At 40.9% G+C, this 16,454-nt stretch overlaps 1 protein-coding gene across 3 annotated transcripts in view; it reads right to left on the bottom strand.

Annotated features, from left to right (window-relative positions):
• Positions 1-16,454, bottom strand: part of CDH2 (cadherin 2) — a 261,108-nt gene that overhangs the window by 52,383 nt on the left and 192,271 nt on the right. For 2 of the 3 annotated variants that reach the window (XM_075826314.1, XM_075826316.1), the window contains one exon: positions 7,389-7,615. In XM_075826314.1, coding sequence (XP_075682429.1) covers positions 7,389-7,615 — 227 coding nt within the window. The remainder of the gene's footprint in view (positions 1-7,388; positions 7,616-16,454) is intronic. The other variant, XM_075826315.1, reaches the window with a different exon arrangement.

Genomic DNA, 16,454 nt, shown 5'->3' with positions numbered 1-16,454 from the left:
TTCCATGCCTCTGACGCTGACCAATCAGTGCAAGGCAGCTTGAGGGTAGTTCACGCCCTGTTGGCTAACTACAGCATATTAACATATAGGGAGCTAACACAAGAGTGGGCCATATCTCAGGAATGGGGGGTACTCAGGAAAAAAACGCTGGAATCAGGGAGACATCGCTATTCAGGTCAGTAAATCAGTTCAACTTATATTAACTAGCCATGGGTCCTCTTTCAACTAATTTACATGGAAAATGCGCCAAATATTTGCACCCCTCTTAAAACAACATAAACTGCTTATATAACTGGTGCTATGTTTCAAATGTAGGCCCATGACAAATGATCACTTGAGTCTCCTAGATATTACCGTGCAGCCGTATCGTGATGATGACCCAATGAAATCATGCCCATGTGGACCAAACAAAATCCTCACACAAAAAATAAGGAAATATCAGGGTAGTCTCTATGTCATGTGAAAATAATTATAATAGGTTAATCTTAGGGTATGTTCACACGGCCTATTTTCGGCTGTTTTTCTGGCTGTGAACGTCCGAAAAACGTCTGAAAAATCGGAAGCAGAACGCCTCCAAACATCTGCCCATTGATTTCAATGGAAAAACTGCGTTCTGTTCCGATGGAGCGTTTTTCACTGCGTTTTTTACGCGTAAAAAAACGATCGCGAAAAAGAAGTGCAGGTCACTTCTTGGGACGTTTTTGGAGCAGTTTTTCATTGACTCTAGCGAGAAAAGCTCCGAAAACGGCCGTAAAAAAACGCAGCGAAAAACAAAGCGAAAATCGCGAGTGGCTTAAAAAAATTCTGAAAATCAGGAGCCGTTTTCCCTTGAAAACAGCTCCGTATTTTGGGACGTTTTTGCTCACTGCGTGTGAACATACCCTTAAAATATAGTTCTCCAACAAACACATACAAATGTAAAGTAATGTTCACTTCATAGAAAACCAATTCTTCTGTAATTTGTAGGAGGTAAATATAAGAGGGACTTCTCCAGAGGTCACGCACACAAATGTTGCTCTAGCTTAATTCTAAAGAATGGCCCACCACTAGAGGGCAGCAGTGCTAACCACTGAGTCACCGGCTGTACCACATTCACACAGCACAGCATGGATAATTGCAGCAGTCGGCAAAAGAGAAGCTGACCTCATCCAAGTCCTGTGCTAAATATAAGATGCTTGTCTGACTTCTGTATATCAGTGGGTGACAGGGAAAGTATTGCAATGCCAAGTGTCCTATTTACCATTACCACTGCAGATATAGACTAGTTTACCTCAGGAGAATTTAGAATGTGGTAATTCTCATTGCAATTATTTATTAATATTACTCAATTGTTTTCATACACTAGGCATGCGAATCTGTCCACCAGCAACAGAAAGCAGGTGACCCTGAAGTCAGTCACCCGATACCGGAGAGAGAAGGGTTACTAGGTTGAGGCCATCGGGACAATTCTATGTACTGCATTGCATTCTGGGAGAGTTACCGTTTTCTATATCTGATCTCTGCACAGGGACTATAAATACTACACTTCCCAGAATGCAACAAAAGCCAGTTCTGTGTAGACACTGAGCCAGCAGGGAGTATATTTCAGCACAGCAAATTCGTAATTGCAGCTGTGGATGAAAACGCACTATTATACAGGATGTAACTCAGGACTACTGCAAGAGAAGTAAGGGCCTGTTCACATCAGCGGGCGCTTTCCGTTGATGGGTTCCAATGGAGCTTTCCGTCAGAGGAACCCGTCAACAGAAAGGCAAACGGAAACCATAGCTTCTGATTGCATTACCATTGATTTCAATGGTAAAGCTTCCGATGCTAATGGTTTCCGTTCCGTAAGGTTTCCGTTTATTTGGTGGAAACAATAGCGCAGGCTATTGATTCCGTCATACACAACCGCAGCCCCCTTTGATGCCTGTTTAACCCTTTGAATCCCACGATCATGGAATTCATAGGGAGGGACTGGGGGAGGGGGCCCTTTTGATCGCATCACAAGGATTGGGGCCCATTGAAGGAAATCAGGGCTGCTTGACCACATTTCCTGTTATAAGGACATACTTAGGTATGCCCTAACAACTGCCCGTGTACTCTTAGTACAGTGGCTAATGTACTGGAATATAGACATATGCCAGTACATTATGAATTAACAATTAAGAATCTCCCCATGGGATAATATAAAGTAAAATGTATAAAAGAAAAATCTCCATTTTACACAAAAACATTTTTATCAATTAAATGCTAATGCATGTGTACAAAAATAATGGCACCTACATAAAGTACAACTCGTCCCGCAAAAAACAAAGCCTCATACAGCTACGTCGAACAAAAAAAGAAAAACGTTCTGACCGCTGGAATGCAAGGAGGAAGAATAGAACAAATTGTTCTGGCCCTCAAGGCAAAAATTAACCTGGTAATTAAGGGGTTAACAGCAAAATGGAGTTCAAAGTTGAATATAGCTTTGCATGGAATCCAATTGCTCCCAGTGTCTCCCTTCAACAAAGGCGCTATCCATGCGTCCTAGGGTCCGTAATAGAAGTCTAAGTGTATAGCAATGAAGGCGTGCTGCCTGCCTAAGCCCCTCGCCCTGAATACATGAACAGATTTGCAGGATTTATATTCCTGTCTATCATGAAATCTGCCACAATCCCGGCAGAAAGCTTAAGTCAGAGTTTGGTATGCTAAACTGTCATGCAAGTTCCAAAGCCACATTAAATATGTACTGGTAAAGAAATGTCTCAAATATTTATGACCCTATTAAATCCCACGGAATTAATTCTGTAATTATTTGAAACCTATGTCAGACAGGATGGATGCTCCGGATGACCCACTTTGCACATTGATCATTAATCTTTTGTAGGTGTCGACAGTCCTCTCTGTTTCTACTCATGGATTATGCGTCACACAATTCTCTTTTATAAAGTACGAGTATTTCCTACAGAAAATCGGTTCAAAAATGGAATTTCTAATAGTAAGAGTTGTGTTTTTTTCTAAGGTAAGTGACAGGAGGGATTTCCCATATCTCCTTGAAAAAGACTTTATAAATCTTAATAAGCTTGTGGAGGATGATGGAAAATGTGTTAAAATGTACTGAGAGTGAAAATAGCAGCGCAATATACCTTTCCCGTGAACTGCTATTACGCCATGGCCATTTCCGCTACCCTGTATTACACGCACTGCCTGAAGATGCTGTCCACCATTGTCTGGATAAATGCCCCTATGCCTAGATTATAAGGATGAGATGCCTTCTGAACATATCTTGGGACTGCAGTGCCACCGTTTTTAGGCTGCTTTCCCTACATTGTTTCTGTAAAAATAAGAAAGTGTCAAGGGAAATACCCAAATCACTAATCCTAAATCTTCATTCCTACAGCAGTTATACTGGACCTACGCTTAGATATCGGTTATGGCAACATGTTCATGGAGGTCACAAGTTCTTCCCATGTACACATTGATTTCCTGCAACCAGGGACGTTTTCGGGGGTAGCAAACTGGACAATTGCTCAGGGCCCCATTTACTAGAGGGCCTAAGGTTAGGAACCCCAGGAGCAAACGAAAAGAACCCAGCATGGCAGTGTGATGTAGTAAATATACGGCAGTATTATGTGGGTGTATGTAAAGGAATATTATTTGTATATTGCATATTATTATGGCACTACATATAGGTATTATTTTGGCACTATATGGTAGTATGGCGGTATTACGTGGACTGAAATTCTCAGAACAAATTTCTAAACTGGGACTGTCCGAAATTTATGTTAAACACAAGCTAAAACGACACTTATTCAGTCATATACTTCGGTTATCATTGATCTCATTACCAACATACACCAGGACAGGGAGACAGGGAGTAGGATACAGGCTGGAATTTTCCTTTAGGCCCTATGCACACAACTGTATTATGGCTCTGCTTTGTACGGAGCAGTTAGGCTGGGTTCACACTACCTATTTTCAGGCGTAAACGAGGCGTCTTACGCCTCGAATTACGCCTGAAAAGATGGCTTCAGTACGTCGGCAAACATCTGCACATTGCTTTCAATGGGTTTGCCGACGTACTGTGCCGACGACCTTTAATTTTACGAGTCGCTGTCAAAAGACGACGCGTAAAATGACTGCCTCGGCAAAGAAGTGCAGGACACTTCTTGGGGCGTAATTTGAGCCGTTTTTCATTGAATCCAATGAAGAACAGCTCCAACTTACGCCCGTAATTGACGCCTCGCAAAACGCGAGTACGAGCAATTACGTCTGAAATGCAGGAGCTGTTTTCTCCTGAAAACAGCTCTGTAATTTCAGATGTAATGGTCGCTATCGTGTGCACATACCCTAATAGTTCTCTCATTCAAGTGCACGGGGCTTAAACTCTATCTCCGCATGTCGCTGATTTTTTTGCGCTTTTTATTCTGGACATTTCTGTATGAATCTGACAAAATACAAAACTGTGCCATGCTATATGGGCTGTCCAGCTGCATTGGTTCTAGGGGAGAACAGCTCGATAGAGCCTGTACGGCAACTTCTGATAACCAATTTATATTAAGTGCACATATATAATTAAGAAGTTCATATAAAATGTTGCAAGTTTTTTTTTCTTACATGCGGCACACTGAATCTTTAATCACAAGTTAATTGAAAATAAAGCCGATAAACATCACTTGTATTGATCCACAGACTTGACTGTTTGCTATTAACATCTCTATTCACATACAGAGGGCAACACTGGTCTGGTAAAATTTGATTACAATATGGAGACGACATTAAACAAGGCGCGGAATTATTTAATCAAATTAAGATTCTGAGGTGTGTAACAATGGACTGGTGGCAGATATGTGTTCATGTTATATTCCAAACTGGCCTTGCCATCCGTACTGAGATATTTATGTGCTTTTTATTGCTTGTTAAAAAAAATTTTAACTCCGAACTAAATGTAAAATAAATGTAAGTGTATTATTTTACAAGAGGTTTTGTAAACAGCGACCCCGTACAATTATAATTGTTGATCAAACTGCGGTAGAAAAGCCCTTCATTTACAGAAAGGATTGACCCAGAGCTTCCTGTGAGATACTAAACATAAACAGGATTAGCAATTTATCTATACGAGTAAAAATGTTTAACTATAAAATTCTAATTGGTCATTTTGTGTTTGAAAATAATACAGCACAAAGCTAACGGAAAACAAATAAAAGCTCCTGTGACTTACAGAAAATGACCGTAACATCTATGGCTACACCAACAAGGGTTTAGACCACTGCCTGGCCTGACCCAAAATCCTAACATTGGGCCTAAGGGTGCATTACCAATGCCCAGCTGAATAACTGGCCATGGCTGTAGCATAAATAAGACACTACACACTTAGGCTATGTTCACACGGAGTATTTTGGGGGAGGAATATCTGCCTCAAAGCTCCAAACGGAATTTTGAGGCAGATATTCCTCCCCCAAAACACTCCGTGTGAATAGCAATTATCGCGCCGTTTTTCGCCCGCGGCCATTGAGCGCCGCGGGCATAAAACACGCTTTCTCCTGCCTCCCATTGAAGTCAATGGGAGGTCGGACGCGGAAGCGCCCGAAGATAGGGCATGTCGCTTCTTTTTCCCGCGAGGCAGTTTTACTGCTCGCGGGAAAAAGACGCCGACGCCTCCCATTGAAATCAATGGGAGGCGTTCTCGGGCCGTTTCTGCCGAGTTTTGCGACGCGGTTTCCGCGTCAATAAACTCGGCAAAAGACCCCGTGTGAACATAGCCTTACAGTAGTATTGGGTTGACAATGGTGTGACAGGTTTATCCTTGTATGAATGAGCGTACAGCATAAATTATTTATTTCTTAGCATTAAAGATTAACTTGCATTTATTTTTTTTAACAACAATCACCTAGTATCCTATGCCAGGCTACTGACAGCCATGGGCATGTAAAGAGCCAACTCAACTACAAGAATACCTCCCTGCTGTGACAAAACCAAAACGACCCAAATGAAAACAAGTAAAGAACGCCACAAAGTATGAGGGCAAGGAGCTTCTACAGATGTCCAACCCCACAGCTACAGTACTCTCTTTTTGAAGCTAACTTTGGTACTACCTACTCCCCCCTAATGGAAATCCCAAAAATGACTCCTAAAAAACCTGGCACCATAGGCCCCAACTACAATTATTAACCTCTAATCTGCCAGCAGTCTCAGGCCCATTAGCTATACATCTAAAGGCCTAAAATATTAGAAAGTTGCACCTGATCCCAACTCAAGACAGAACTGTATGTCTGTGGCTACCATGAAAACAGCATCAAACAAATCTATCGTCTGCTCTCCTACAAATACATGTAGAAAGGGGAGAAACAGAAAAATATAAATTATCATCTATAAATTATTATTATAAAAAAAAATTATCAACACGTTTTTATTGTAAATATTTTCCAACTTTTTACAACCAGCCATGGAATTCCACGACAAACAGGAACAGAACGGAAGGGAAAAGGGGGAGAAAAATAAAGGGAATGGGGAGGTTTAAAGAGTCCAGAAAGAGAAAAGGCCCTTGGCCATTTAGGGGTCATTCCGATGAGGGCTCCAGGGAGCAGGTCATCCAGGGTGAGTCCAAGTAGGGAGCTTGTAGAAATACAGGAGGGTGTGGTGTCCGCTTACTCTCAATGTACGGAATTCCAGACTACTGGACTGCAGCGGCAGTTATGTATTAAAGGCTGGCGTTTAGCGGTAGTGAGGATAAATGAATAAATAATAAAATAAAAATAAATAAATAAATGGAGGGGGGGGGGAATAGGGATATGAGGACACGCAGACAATAAACACCCCAATGGTTCAAAGGGACAGACCAATGAGAAAAAAGAAAACCAATCACTCAGTGTGTACGATTATTCCGGGCCACTATAGAGGGTCATCACTAACGTCCGTTCCAGGAACCAGACGGTGGGACTAAAACAATCTCGTATTCTGGTCTTAATGTGTGTGTGGATTATGTGTTGCCAGGTCTCAAAGAAACCACGTACTCTCGATTCTTTTTGGAGGGAGGCGTTCACCCAATCCATGCATAATAGAATAACCATTTTATTACTTTTTTTTGTTTAATTGGATTTGTATTGAAAAATGCAAGAAAAAAAAGGAATATACAAGTATGCATCTCAACACACAATGATACATTCCAGAAAGGAAAAGGGGAAAACGGGAGGTAAGTTATTTTTTTGACTCTAATATTCTCAATACTTGTGATGCACAAAATATTTCACATTCTAAATGACAATACCCTTTTTTCTATAAATAATTGGTATTACGATGCGTCTGCTAAATGGGGATATGAAGTTTCTACCTTGTGCTAAGGAGCAGAAAGACATAACTAATAAGTATAATAAGTACAGTCCACATTTATGTTTTACTGACTGGTATAAGATATGTATGCTTACTGGTACCAGATCCTGAGCATGCTGCGGTCGTAGAGTCATTTTCACTGTAACATGCCAAAGCTGCTGGGTGTCTTCATCTTGGGCATACACCAAAAACTCTGTCTGCTTAGGTGAAATGTCAAAGGTTCTTGCAGCAAATATCACCCCATCGCCATCGATTCGAAAATCTGTTGGGTTACTGGTTTCATACATTATCCGTCTTTGTGCACCACATTCTGTAAACATCACTGGAAAATAAAAACATACAATAGGAGTCAGAACCAGCGGCATTTATAGATGGTAGTAAAACAATCGCTTAATCAATGGCAAAAGCAGAGGGGGAATACTCTAGTGGAATGAAGAAAATACAATCTGTGCAGAGGAAACAAGAAAAAATGAGATAAACTGGCTGGAAGATGACATGTTTATCGACAGAATCATTGCCCGAGATGGAGAATTTAGAACCACACGTGGATTGGAGGATCATTAACTGATGGTTTCTAAACTATTCCTCAATGAATATACTTACTTACATACCGCCGGCTATTCTATTCTTATATCACTGTGAACTGGTCTGTAGTTAGGTAGAGAAGTAACGCTACAATACAGAGATATTTTATTATCATCCCTATCATTTTTGGATCCACATTTAACAATGCATCCAAATTCTACACTCTGGGTAACTGTCTATAGTATGAAATTTCTCTAAACTTCATCAAAATGACCATCCAACCAAGAACAGATTGGGACCAGGCAGTCAGAAGATATGCCAAATTGATCACAGTGGCGTACGCTGTATTATAAATGTGGCGCATCTTGCTAGACGTTTTTCTCTTTCCAATACCACTTCAGGGTTGGCTTTGTTTCTACGCCAATTTGACGCACGCTGGAGCATTCGATTCCCCAACCTCTTTCCACTAATCCATGCCCCCTTCTCTAGACACTTTAAAAAGCGTATAGTGAAGCACAAAAATTTTTTTTTTTTCAGCGCATTCCTGAAATAAATCTGTCTAATATGAAATGTGGCTTCGTGCGCCAAAAATATTCCACATTTGGGCACAGAATATAACAAAAAACAGCCGCAGCCACAATAGTAAATCTGCCCCATTGTGTATTTGTTAGTCTTTTGAACAACTCTCAGAATGGGAGTATACTCCACCATATAAACCGGAGTTTCTGAGGTACCGTGAATTATATCACGTGTATATTCTTTATATAAAAGGCAATTGAACAACTTTTTCCAGACATTAAATGGAATTCTAGTTTTAGTCATATTCTGTCACTGAGACATATCAGATAACACTGGTAGGAGTCCATGAGGGGCTGCAACGCTCTAAAAAATAGCTCAGAACTCGCGCCGCAATGATTCTTCAGAACCAACAATAGTTTCAAAGGTCACTTTGTTTCTGATCTGCATGGAAGTGTTTCACTATGAGCCTTTTTTTTTTTTTACAACAGAAATATTTGCTGTAATACTTGTGCGGCTAAATATTGCAGCCCACTTGTTTGTGCTCCAGTCGATGGTTTTAATTTTTTCTATTCAAAAAAGCTGCCAAGAGAAGTAACCAATGACCCCCATCACTTTAGCTTGGCCATAGAAAGAGGCAGGTCCAAATCTGGGATGAAAAAACGTCCAGGACCCCGGTAGCTACAGCATTTACAAATGCTCTTATTTTGTTATTGATAATGTCTATGAAATGTTTTAACGAAAAGCCGATAAGTCAGATAAGCTCAAAAGTGGTCTACCGGACCTCTAATGTCTACCATATTAGTTCTACTACTCTACTTTACGAGTTATTTAAAGTGAATGGTCTTAACCAGTTATGAACCGTCTATGCTTATGTCCTAGTAGATGTGACACAGATAAACACCATGAGAGAGAATCATCATAAGTAGTGCAAATGAATAGTGAAGCATTAGCCCATTTCAACCAATCAAATGCCACCTCTCATGTTTCCCAATTGCTCACGTTTTCCTTTGCAACGGTTTTGATTAATTAATCTTCCCCATATCTCTGCGAAAAGAAAATCCAACAGAACTGAAGAAGAGGGGCTGGCTATGCCTGTGGCAGTCGGAGAGTGTCCACAGTCACGATGGTAATCACCCATCTGTGGTCCGCTTCACTGTACTATTGCCTCCGGTATTATAATGCATGGTAAAGGTAAGCTCAGCCAATATAATTAGATATCTTATGTTTACTTTGAAAATGTACTTTCACTTAAATCCACTATATAAAATATTTAACACATTTGATGTTGGTTGGGTAAAATGTAAAGCATTCTGATAAGCGCTGACGCATTTTTAAAACTTTAATTTACAAGCGTATTATATGAAAACGCTGAAGTATGCAATATTACAGGACTGCAGCTGATCTGTCACAGGAAATAGACATTTTAATCGAATTAGGAAACATTGTGAGAACAGCAAAAGTAAGAACTTCCCACCAAATGACTTTGATATAAACAATTCTGGGATTTTTATGAGCAAAGGGATACTTACCCAAATGGCCTACTTCAACATATTACCACTACTTATCATTTAATACAGGAAAGCTAAAACTATTGTGCAACTCAGGCAACCTCTTCGAATCGCTCAGAAAGAAAAATGTCTAATAGAAACAAGAGTTCCTCTTATACATGGAGCCTAAGTGACTGTCTTTATCTGTTCTCAGCTGGAAAAAAGAGAATGTTGTATCCAGTAATTAATGTACAAGCGCATTCTCATAAGGAAACATTAAAACAGAGTAGACGGTTAAAAGTGTCACACTGCAGTTAGTGACTTCCAGTCCCTTAACAATGTGACCTTACATGGTGACCCCATTTGTCAAGGGCAAGTTTTGAAATTCGGCAGCTGGGTAAGGAAACATATGGAATACCATGAATTAACCTTTAATGTCTAAAGCCAGAAGGGATCTGCAAGTCTCATTCAAACGATACAGAAAAAGAAATAGAGAAACAGATAAACTAACTACCCGATGTGGTTATGAAACACGTCCTGAAATATTTTTTCTGCAGGAAAAAGATTTAAAACAGTATGTGTTCATTGAATCCCGTATTCCAGCCATATTTACCGTACATTGATATTACAACAGAAAACATGGCATTAGTTTAGTATAAATTGGGAATTATTAAACTTGGACCCAAACGGGAGGTTTACGGTTTGACTTGGCAGGCACAATTTGGACATGTTTCCACCTTCAGGATTCTGTCAGGATTCAGGTGCAGATTCCGTATAGAAATCCTGACAGAATCCGCTTACGTTCCCCCTGCAATACACCAGTCACACGTTCAGGAAAATGTTTGCGTGGAATAATGAACACACTGCGGATTTTACAATACAAAGCATATTCATTATTGATGTGGACTTAAAAGCTGATGTGGACTTAAAAGCTGCGGATTATCTCCATTAAATTATAATAGGACTATTGTGCGTGTGGATCTGGTGGCCAATCCGCAGCAGAAATACAAGTTTCTAAAACATGATGCAACAGATATTGATTTTGTTATATACTTAGATCATTATTTGCAACAAGCTTGAAATGAACTTAAAGAGGCTCTGTCACCACATTATAAGTGCCGTATCTCCTACATAAGGAGATCGGCGCTATAATGTAGGTGACAGCAGTGCTTTTTATTTAAAAAAAAACGATCTGTTTTCACCACTTTATTAGCGATTTTAGATTTATGCTAATGAGTTGCTTAATGCCCAAGTGGGCGTATTTTACTTTAGACCAAGTGGGCGTTGTACAGGGGAGTGTATGACGCTGACCAATCAGCCTCATGCACTCCTCTCCATTCATTTACTCAGCGCTCATAGGGATCCTGCTAGATCCTTATGTGCTGTCTTATACTAACACATAAACAATACTGAAGTGTTTAGACAGTGAATAGACATTCCACGGGATGTCTATTCACAATCTCTGCACTTCGTTACTGTTTCTATGGTAGTTACAGCAGAGGAAGCGTGATCTCGTTGTAACCTGTCATTTACAGCGAGATCTCGCGAGATTACGCTTCCTCTGCTGTAACTACCACAGAAACAGTAACGAAGTGCAGAGATTGTGAATAGACATCCCGTGGAATGTCTATTCACTGTCTAAACACTTCAGTATTGTTAATGTGTAAGTATAAGACAGCACATAAAGATCTAGCAGGATCCCTATGCGCTGAGTAAATGAATGGAGAGGAGTGCATGACGCTGATTGGTCAGCATCATACACTCCTCTATACAACGCCAACTTGGTCTAAAGTAAAAACACGCCCACTTGGGCATTAAGCAACTCATTAGCATAAATCTAAAATCGCTAATAAAGAGGTAAAAATAGATCGTTTTTTTAAATAAAAAGCATTACTGTCACCTACATTATAGCGCCGATCTCCTTATGTAGGAGATAGGGCACTTATAATGTGGTGACAGAGCCTCTTTAACAGCCAAGAAAAAGTAAAATTTGGAAGGATAGCCTTCAATAAGACCAACATAGTCCACAGCGCTGTAAATCATTCAAACTTCATGCAGATGTTTTCCATAGTCAGATTTATACCCAGGACGCCAGTGATACAAAGCAACAATATATACCACTGTGCCATAATGTGGCCCTAAAGCTTAATTCAGACTTATGCTGGTATTTAGTGCATTTTTTGTTCTTATGAGTTAAAACATGGTCTAGGATTACATTGTGCCTAATTCAATTAATAAGTGACCGTGTAGTACATGGTCGTGCCAAGTCTACCAGAGAGGTTTTCTGGGTGGGTAAATGCTTCTATTACATCTATATGTCCTTTAAAGCTAAAAGCTGCAAAGGAATGGCTATTGGCGTTAAAAAACTAAAGGCATCCAATAAAATCAATAAAAATCCTGAGTGCCCTACAAGCATTTACTCCGTGCTCCCCCATGATAGAGGCTGGCGGGTCTATGTGACCTGTAGTTGTGGACCTACAATATGTGCAATAAACATAGTAAAATTTAATGTCTACTTTTTTAAATTCTTACCTAAATTAAAGTGAACATTTTCGTCAAGTATTTAATGTAATAGAAAAATGGTTCTTCATAATAAATCAATCAGCCATATTTGAAATGATGTATGTAAGGGCTCACTAATTTCCAAGTATTTGTAGCAAAACGTATTTTTATTTGCATATTATTCCATGAACAAAGAACATACAGTTTAAAGACTCATAGCAAAACGCCCAAGGCTAAGAAAACCGCCTAACAAGAGAAGATATTGTCAGAAGTCAGAGGCTGGTGGCAGGGTGCCATGTGTGGGGTTTCGTTACTGGTTGGAAACATCTTTCTTTGTTACAATCCAGCAATAAAGCAGAGGGTCAGGACATCAGGAAACGTTTAGGAACATATGGGAACATGCTAACAACTCTAATAACTACGTCTACCTACATCACTTCAGACCCTGACCGTGTTGTCACCTACTTCATGAAGGATGAGCCTTTTTTATATTATTATTATTTACTACTACTTCTACTACTACTGTAGTAGTAGTAATGGTATGTGTTCTCTAAGGGTATGTTCACACGCTAGCTGTCATTTACGGCTGAAAAGACAGACTGTTTTCAGAAGAAAACAGCTGCGTCGTTTCAGCCGTAAATGCTCCTCCTCGTAATATACGAGGCGTCTGTGACGCTCGTATATCTTGAGCTGCTCTTCATTGAGTTCAATGAAGAACGGCTCAAATTACCTTGCAAAGAAGTGTCCTGCACTTCTTTGCCGAGGCAGTCAATTTACGCGTCGTCGTTTGACAGCTGTCAAACGACGACGCGTAAATGACAGGTCGTCTGCACAATACGTCGGCAAACCCATTCAAATGAATGAGCAGATGTTTGCCGACGTATTGTAGCCCTATTTTCAGACGTAAAACGAGGCATAATACGCCTCGTTTACGTCTGAAAATAGGTCGTGTGAACCCAGCCTAATTCTTCCTTTTCAAGACTTGCCAACGGCACCACGGGATGGGAGCGCATGTAAACGCCACACGGCAGTAATGCAGGCAGTATACATATAGAAGCGGTTACTTAACTGCTCGGCACAAGCGCCTCTATATGCATGCACAAGAAAGGGGAGCTTTGGTTATCACGAGACCACCGACTCATAACTGCCATTACATGTGCCCTGTCCTGCAGCACTATTTGAGACTTGTAAGGAAGAATTTGAGGATACACACCATTAAAAGTATCATAACTTATTATTTCACACCAGCTGAGAACATTTATCAGAACTGGCCAACCCTTTAAAACAAATTATAAAAGCAAAAAAACCCCTAGTGATCACCGAACCACAATCGAGCCCCAACTCAACTTTCTAATACAAGGTTGGGGAGAAATAAGTTTTGTGCACAATGAAAAGTTACCTATTATGCTACTAAATAGGCACTGTAGATATATAGATAAACAAAATAAGATATTAGCACATGTATAATTTTATATATTCTCTTATAAGAGATCAGTAGTGCTCTCCAATAATAATAACCACAAGGCTGTCTGTCTTTACACTAGATAGAATATCGCACCATGTTTATACATCATATGATTAGAAAGCAGACAATACAAGAGGAAAAGAACAATGGGGTACATGGAGAACACCTTGAGACTGACCTAGAAGCAAATAATGTACATGGCTCCATGGAAACAATCACAAAAGGATCATAATTCTGTGTAACTGCTTTGTAGAATACCATTGTGTAGTGTAGCAATATTATTATAGATGTGATTCCATACAAATTTCTTCCGAAACTGGTATATTAAATGCACGGAGGCAGGTGAGGACAGAACAGTGGCTGCCAGACTGTTGGCATCTTTTGTCTTGGAGAAAGACGTAAACCAGCCCTCAAAGATATAAGTCTGAGAGCAGACCTGAGCTCTCCTCTGAACTACACTATATGGACAAAAGTATTGGGACACACCATTATTGAATTATTGAATTCAGGTTTTTTCATTCAGTCCCAATGCCACAGGTGTATAAAATCAACCTAGCCATGCAGTCGCCTTTGCGAACATTTAGGAAAGAATGGATTGTTCTAAGGGTATGTTCACACGAGGTCATTATGTCCGTAATTGACGGACGTATTTCGGCCGCAAGTCCCGGACCGAACACAGTGCAGGGAGGCGGGCTCCTAGCATCATACTTATGTACGACGCTAGGAGTCCCTGCCTCGCTGCCGGACAACTGTCCCGTACTGAAAACATGATTACAGTACGGGACAGTTGTCCGGCAGCGAGGCAGGGACTGCTAGCGTCGTACATAAGTATGATGCTAGGAGCCCGGCTCCCTGCACTGTGTTCGGTCCGGGACTTGCGGCCGAAATACGTCCGTCAATTACGGACGTAATGACCTCGTGTGAACATACCCTAAAGAGCTCACTGAATTCAAGTGTGGTACTTTAATAGGAAGCCACTGTGGCAACAACAGTTTGTGAAAATTCTTCCCTCGTATATATCTCATGATCAACTGTGAGTGGTATTATTGCAAAGTGGAAGCGTTTAGGAACAAAAGCAACTCAGCGACCTAGTGGCAGACCACGCAATGTTACACCGCGCCGAGTGCTGACTCAATTATTGCAGAGTTCTGAACCTCCTCTGGTATAACATCTGCACAAAAACTGCGCTGAGAGCTTAGCAGCTGCATGCACACCTTACATCACCGAGCACAATGGCAAGCGTCAAATGGAGTGATGTAAACCGCTGGACTCTTCTCGCTTCTCTATCTGGCAGTCTGGTGGCTGAGTCTGAGTTTGGCGAATGCCAGGAGAACATTACTTGCCTGACTGCATTGTGCCAACTGTAAAGTTTTCTGGAGGAGGGATAATGCTATGTGGTTGTCTTTCAGGGGTTGGCCTAGGCCCCTTGGTTCCAGTGAAGGGGAATTTTCATGTTTCAACATACCAAGACATTTTGGACAATTGTAAGCTTCCAAATTGTTCCAGCATGACTGTGCCACAGTGCACAAAAAAAGGTCCATTAAGGCATGGTTGGGTGAGTTTGGTGTGGAAGAACTTGACTGGCCCACACAGAGCCCTGACCTCAACCCCATCCAACACCTTTGGGATGAACTAGAACAGAGATTGCGAGCCAGGCCCTCTCATGCAACATCAGTGTCTGACCTCACAAACGCTCTACTGGTTTTATGGTCAAACATTTCCACAGACACACTGAAATTTTTTGTAGAAAGCCTTCCCAGAAGAGTGGAAGCTGTTTTAACAGCAAAGAGGGGCCAAACGCCATATTAATGAGATGTCATAAAAACTCAACTCCTGTAGGTCTAATCTGTAGGTGCCCACATACTTTTGTCCATATAGTGTATCTAATGCAGGGGTCTCAAACTATAATAATACTACGTTACTATAACAATACTACATTACTATAATACTACATTACTATAATAATGCTACATTACTATAATAATACTACATTACTATAACAGTACTACATTACTATAATAATACTACATAACTATAAAAATACTACATTACTATAATACTACCACTAGGTTTAAACGTAATGGAAATTGCGAGTTTATCCCACGTGCTTACTTTAACAATCCAGTTTTCCAGTTTGAGTTTCGCTAAATGCAGTTTGGCTGCTCAGATGGCAGCTTTTGGCAGACATAAGAATGTCAAGATTGGGCAGCCCCTTTTTAGATACTGCCACAGTGCCCTCTGTAGATAGTGCCAAACCCCCATAGATAATGCCACAGTGCCCTCTGAAGATAATGCCACAGTGCCCTCTGTAGATAGTGCCACAGTGCCCTCTGTAGATAATGCCACAGTGCCCTCTGTAGATGGTTCCACAGTGACGTCAGGGGATCCTCCTGGACCGAATTCCCCAGCCAGAGCGTTGCCGATGCTCGGGCCGGGGATTCCTCTACTGGAGGAGCCCCTGAAGTCGCTGTCCATATATGCTCTAGCTGGAGATTCCTCCCCTGGAGCCCCAATTGAGCTAACTACAGTGAGGGGTGTGTAGCGCTATCTACAGGGGGGGTTGCACTATCTACAGGGGACTGTGTGCCCATTGCTCACCTACCACCACCGATCTAGCAGTGTGGGAAAGGGACTGTGCTCCTTCATGACGTGATGAAGGAGCG

The sequence above is a fragment of the Rhinoderma darwinii genome, chromosome 5 (assembly GCF_050947455.1).
Source record: "Rhinoderma darwinii isolate aRhiDar2 chromosome 5, aRhiDar2.hap1, whole genome shotgun sequence".
Classification (NCBI taxonomy): Eukaryota; Metazoa; Chordata; class Amphibia; order Anura; family Rhinodermatidae; genus Rhinoderma; species Rhinoderma darwinii.
Note: the sequence above shows the minus strand (reverse complement) of the source record. Positions and strands in the feature narration are given on the sequence as shown.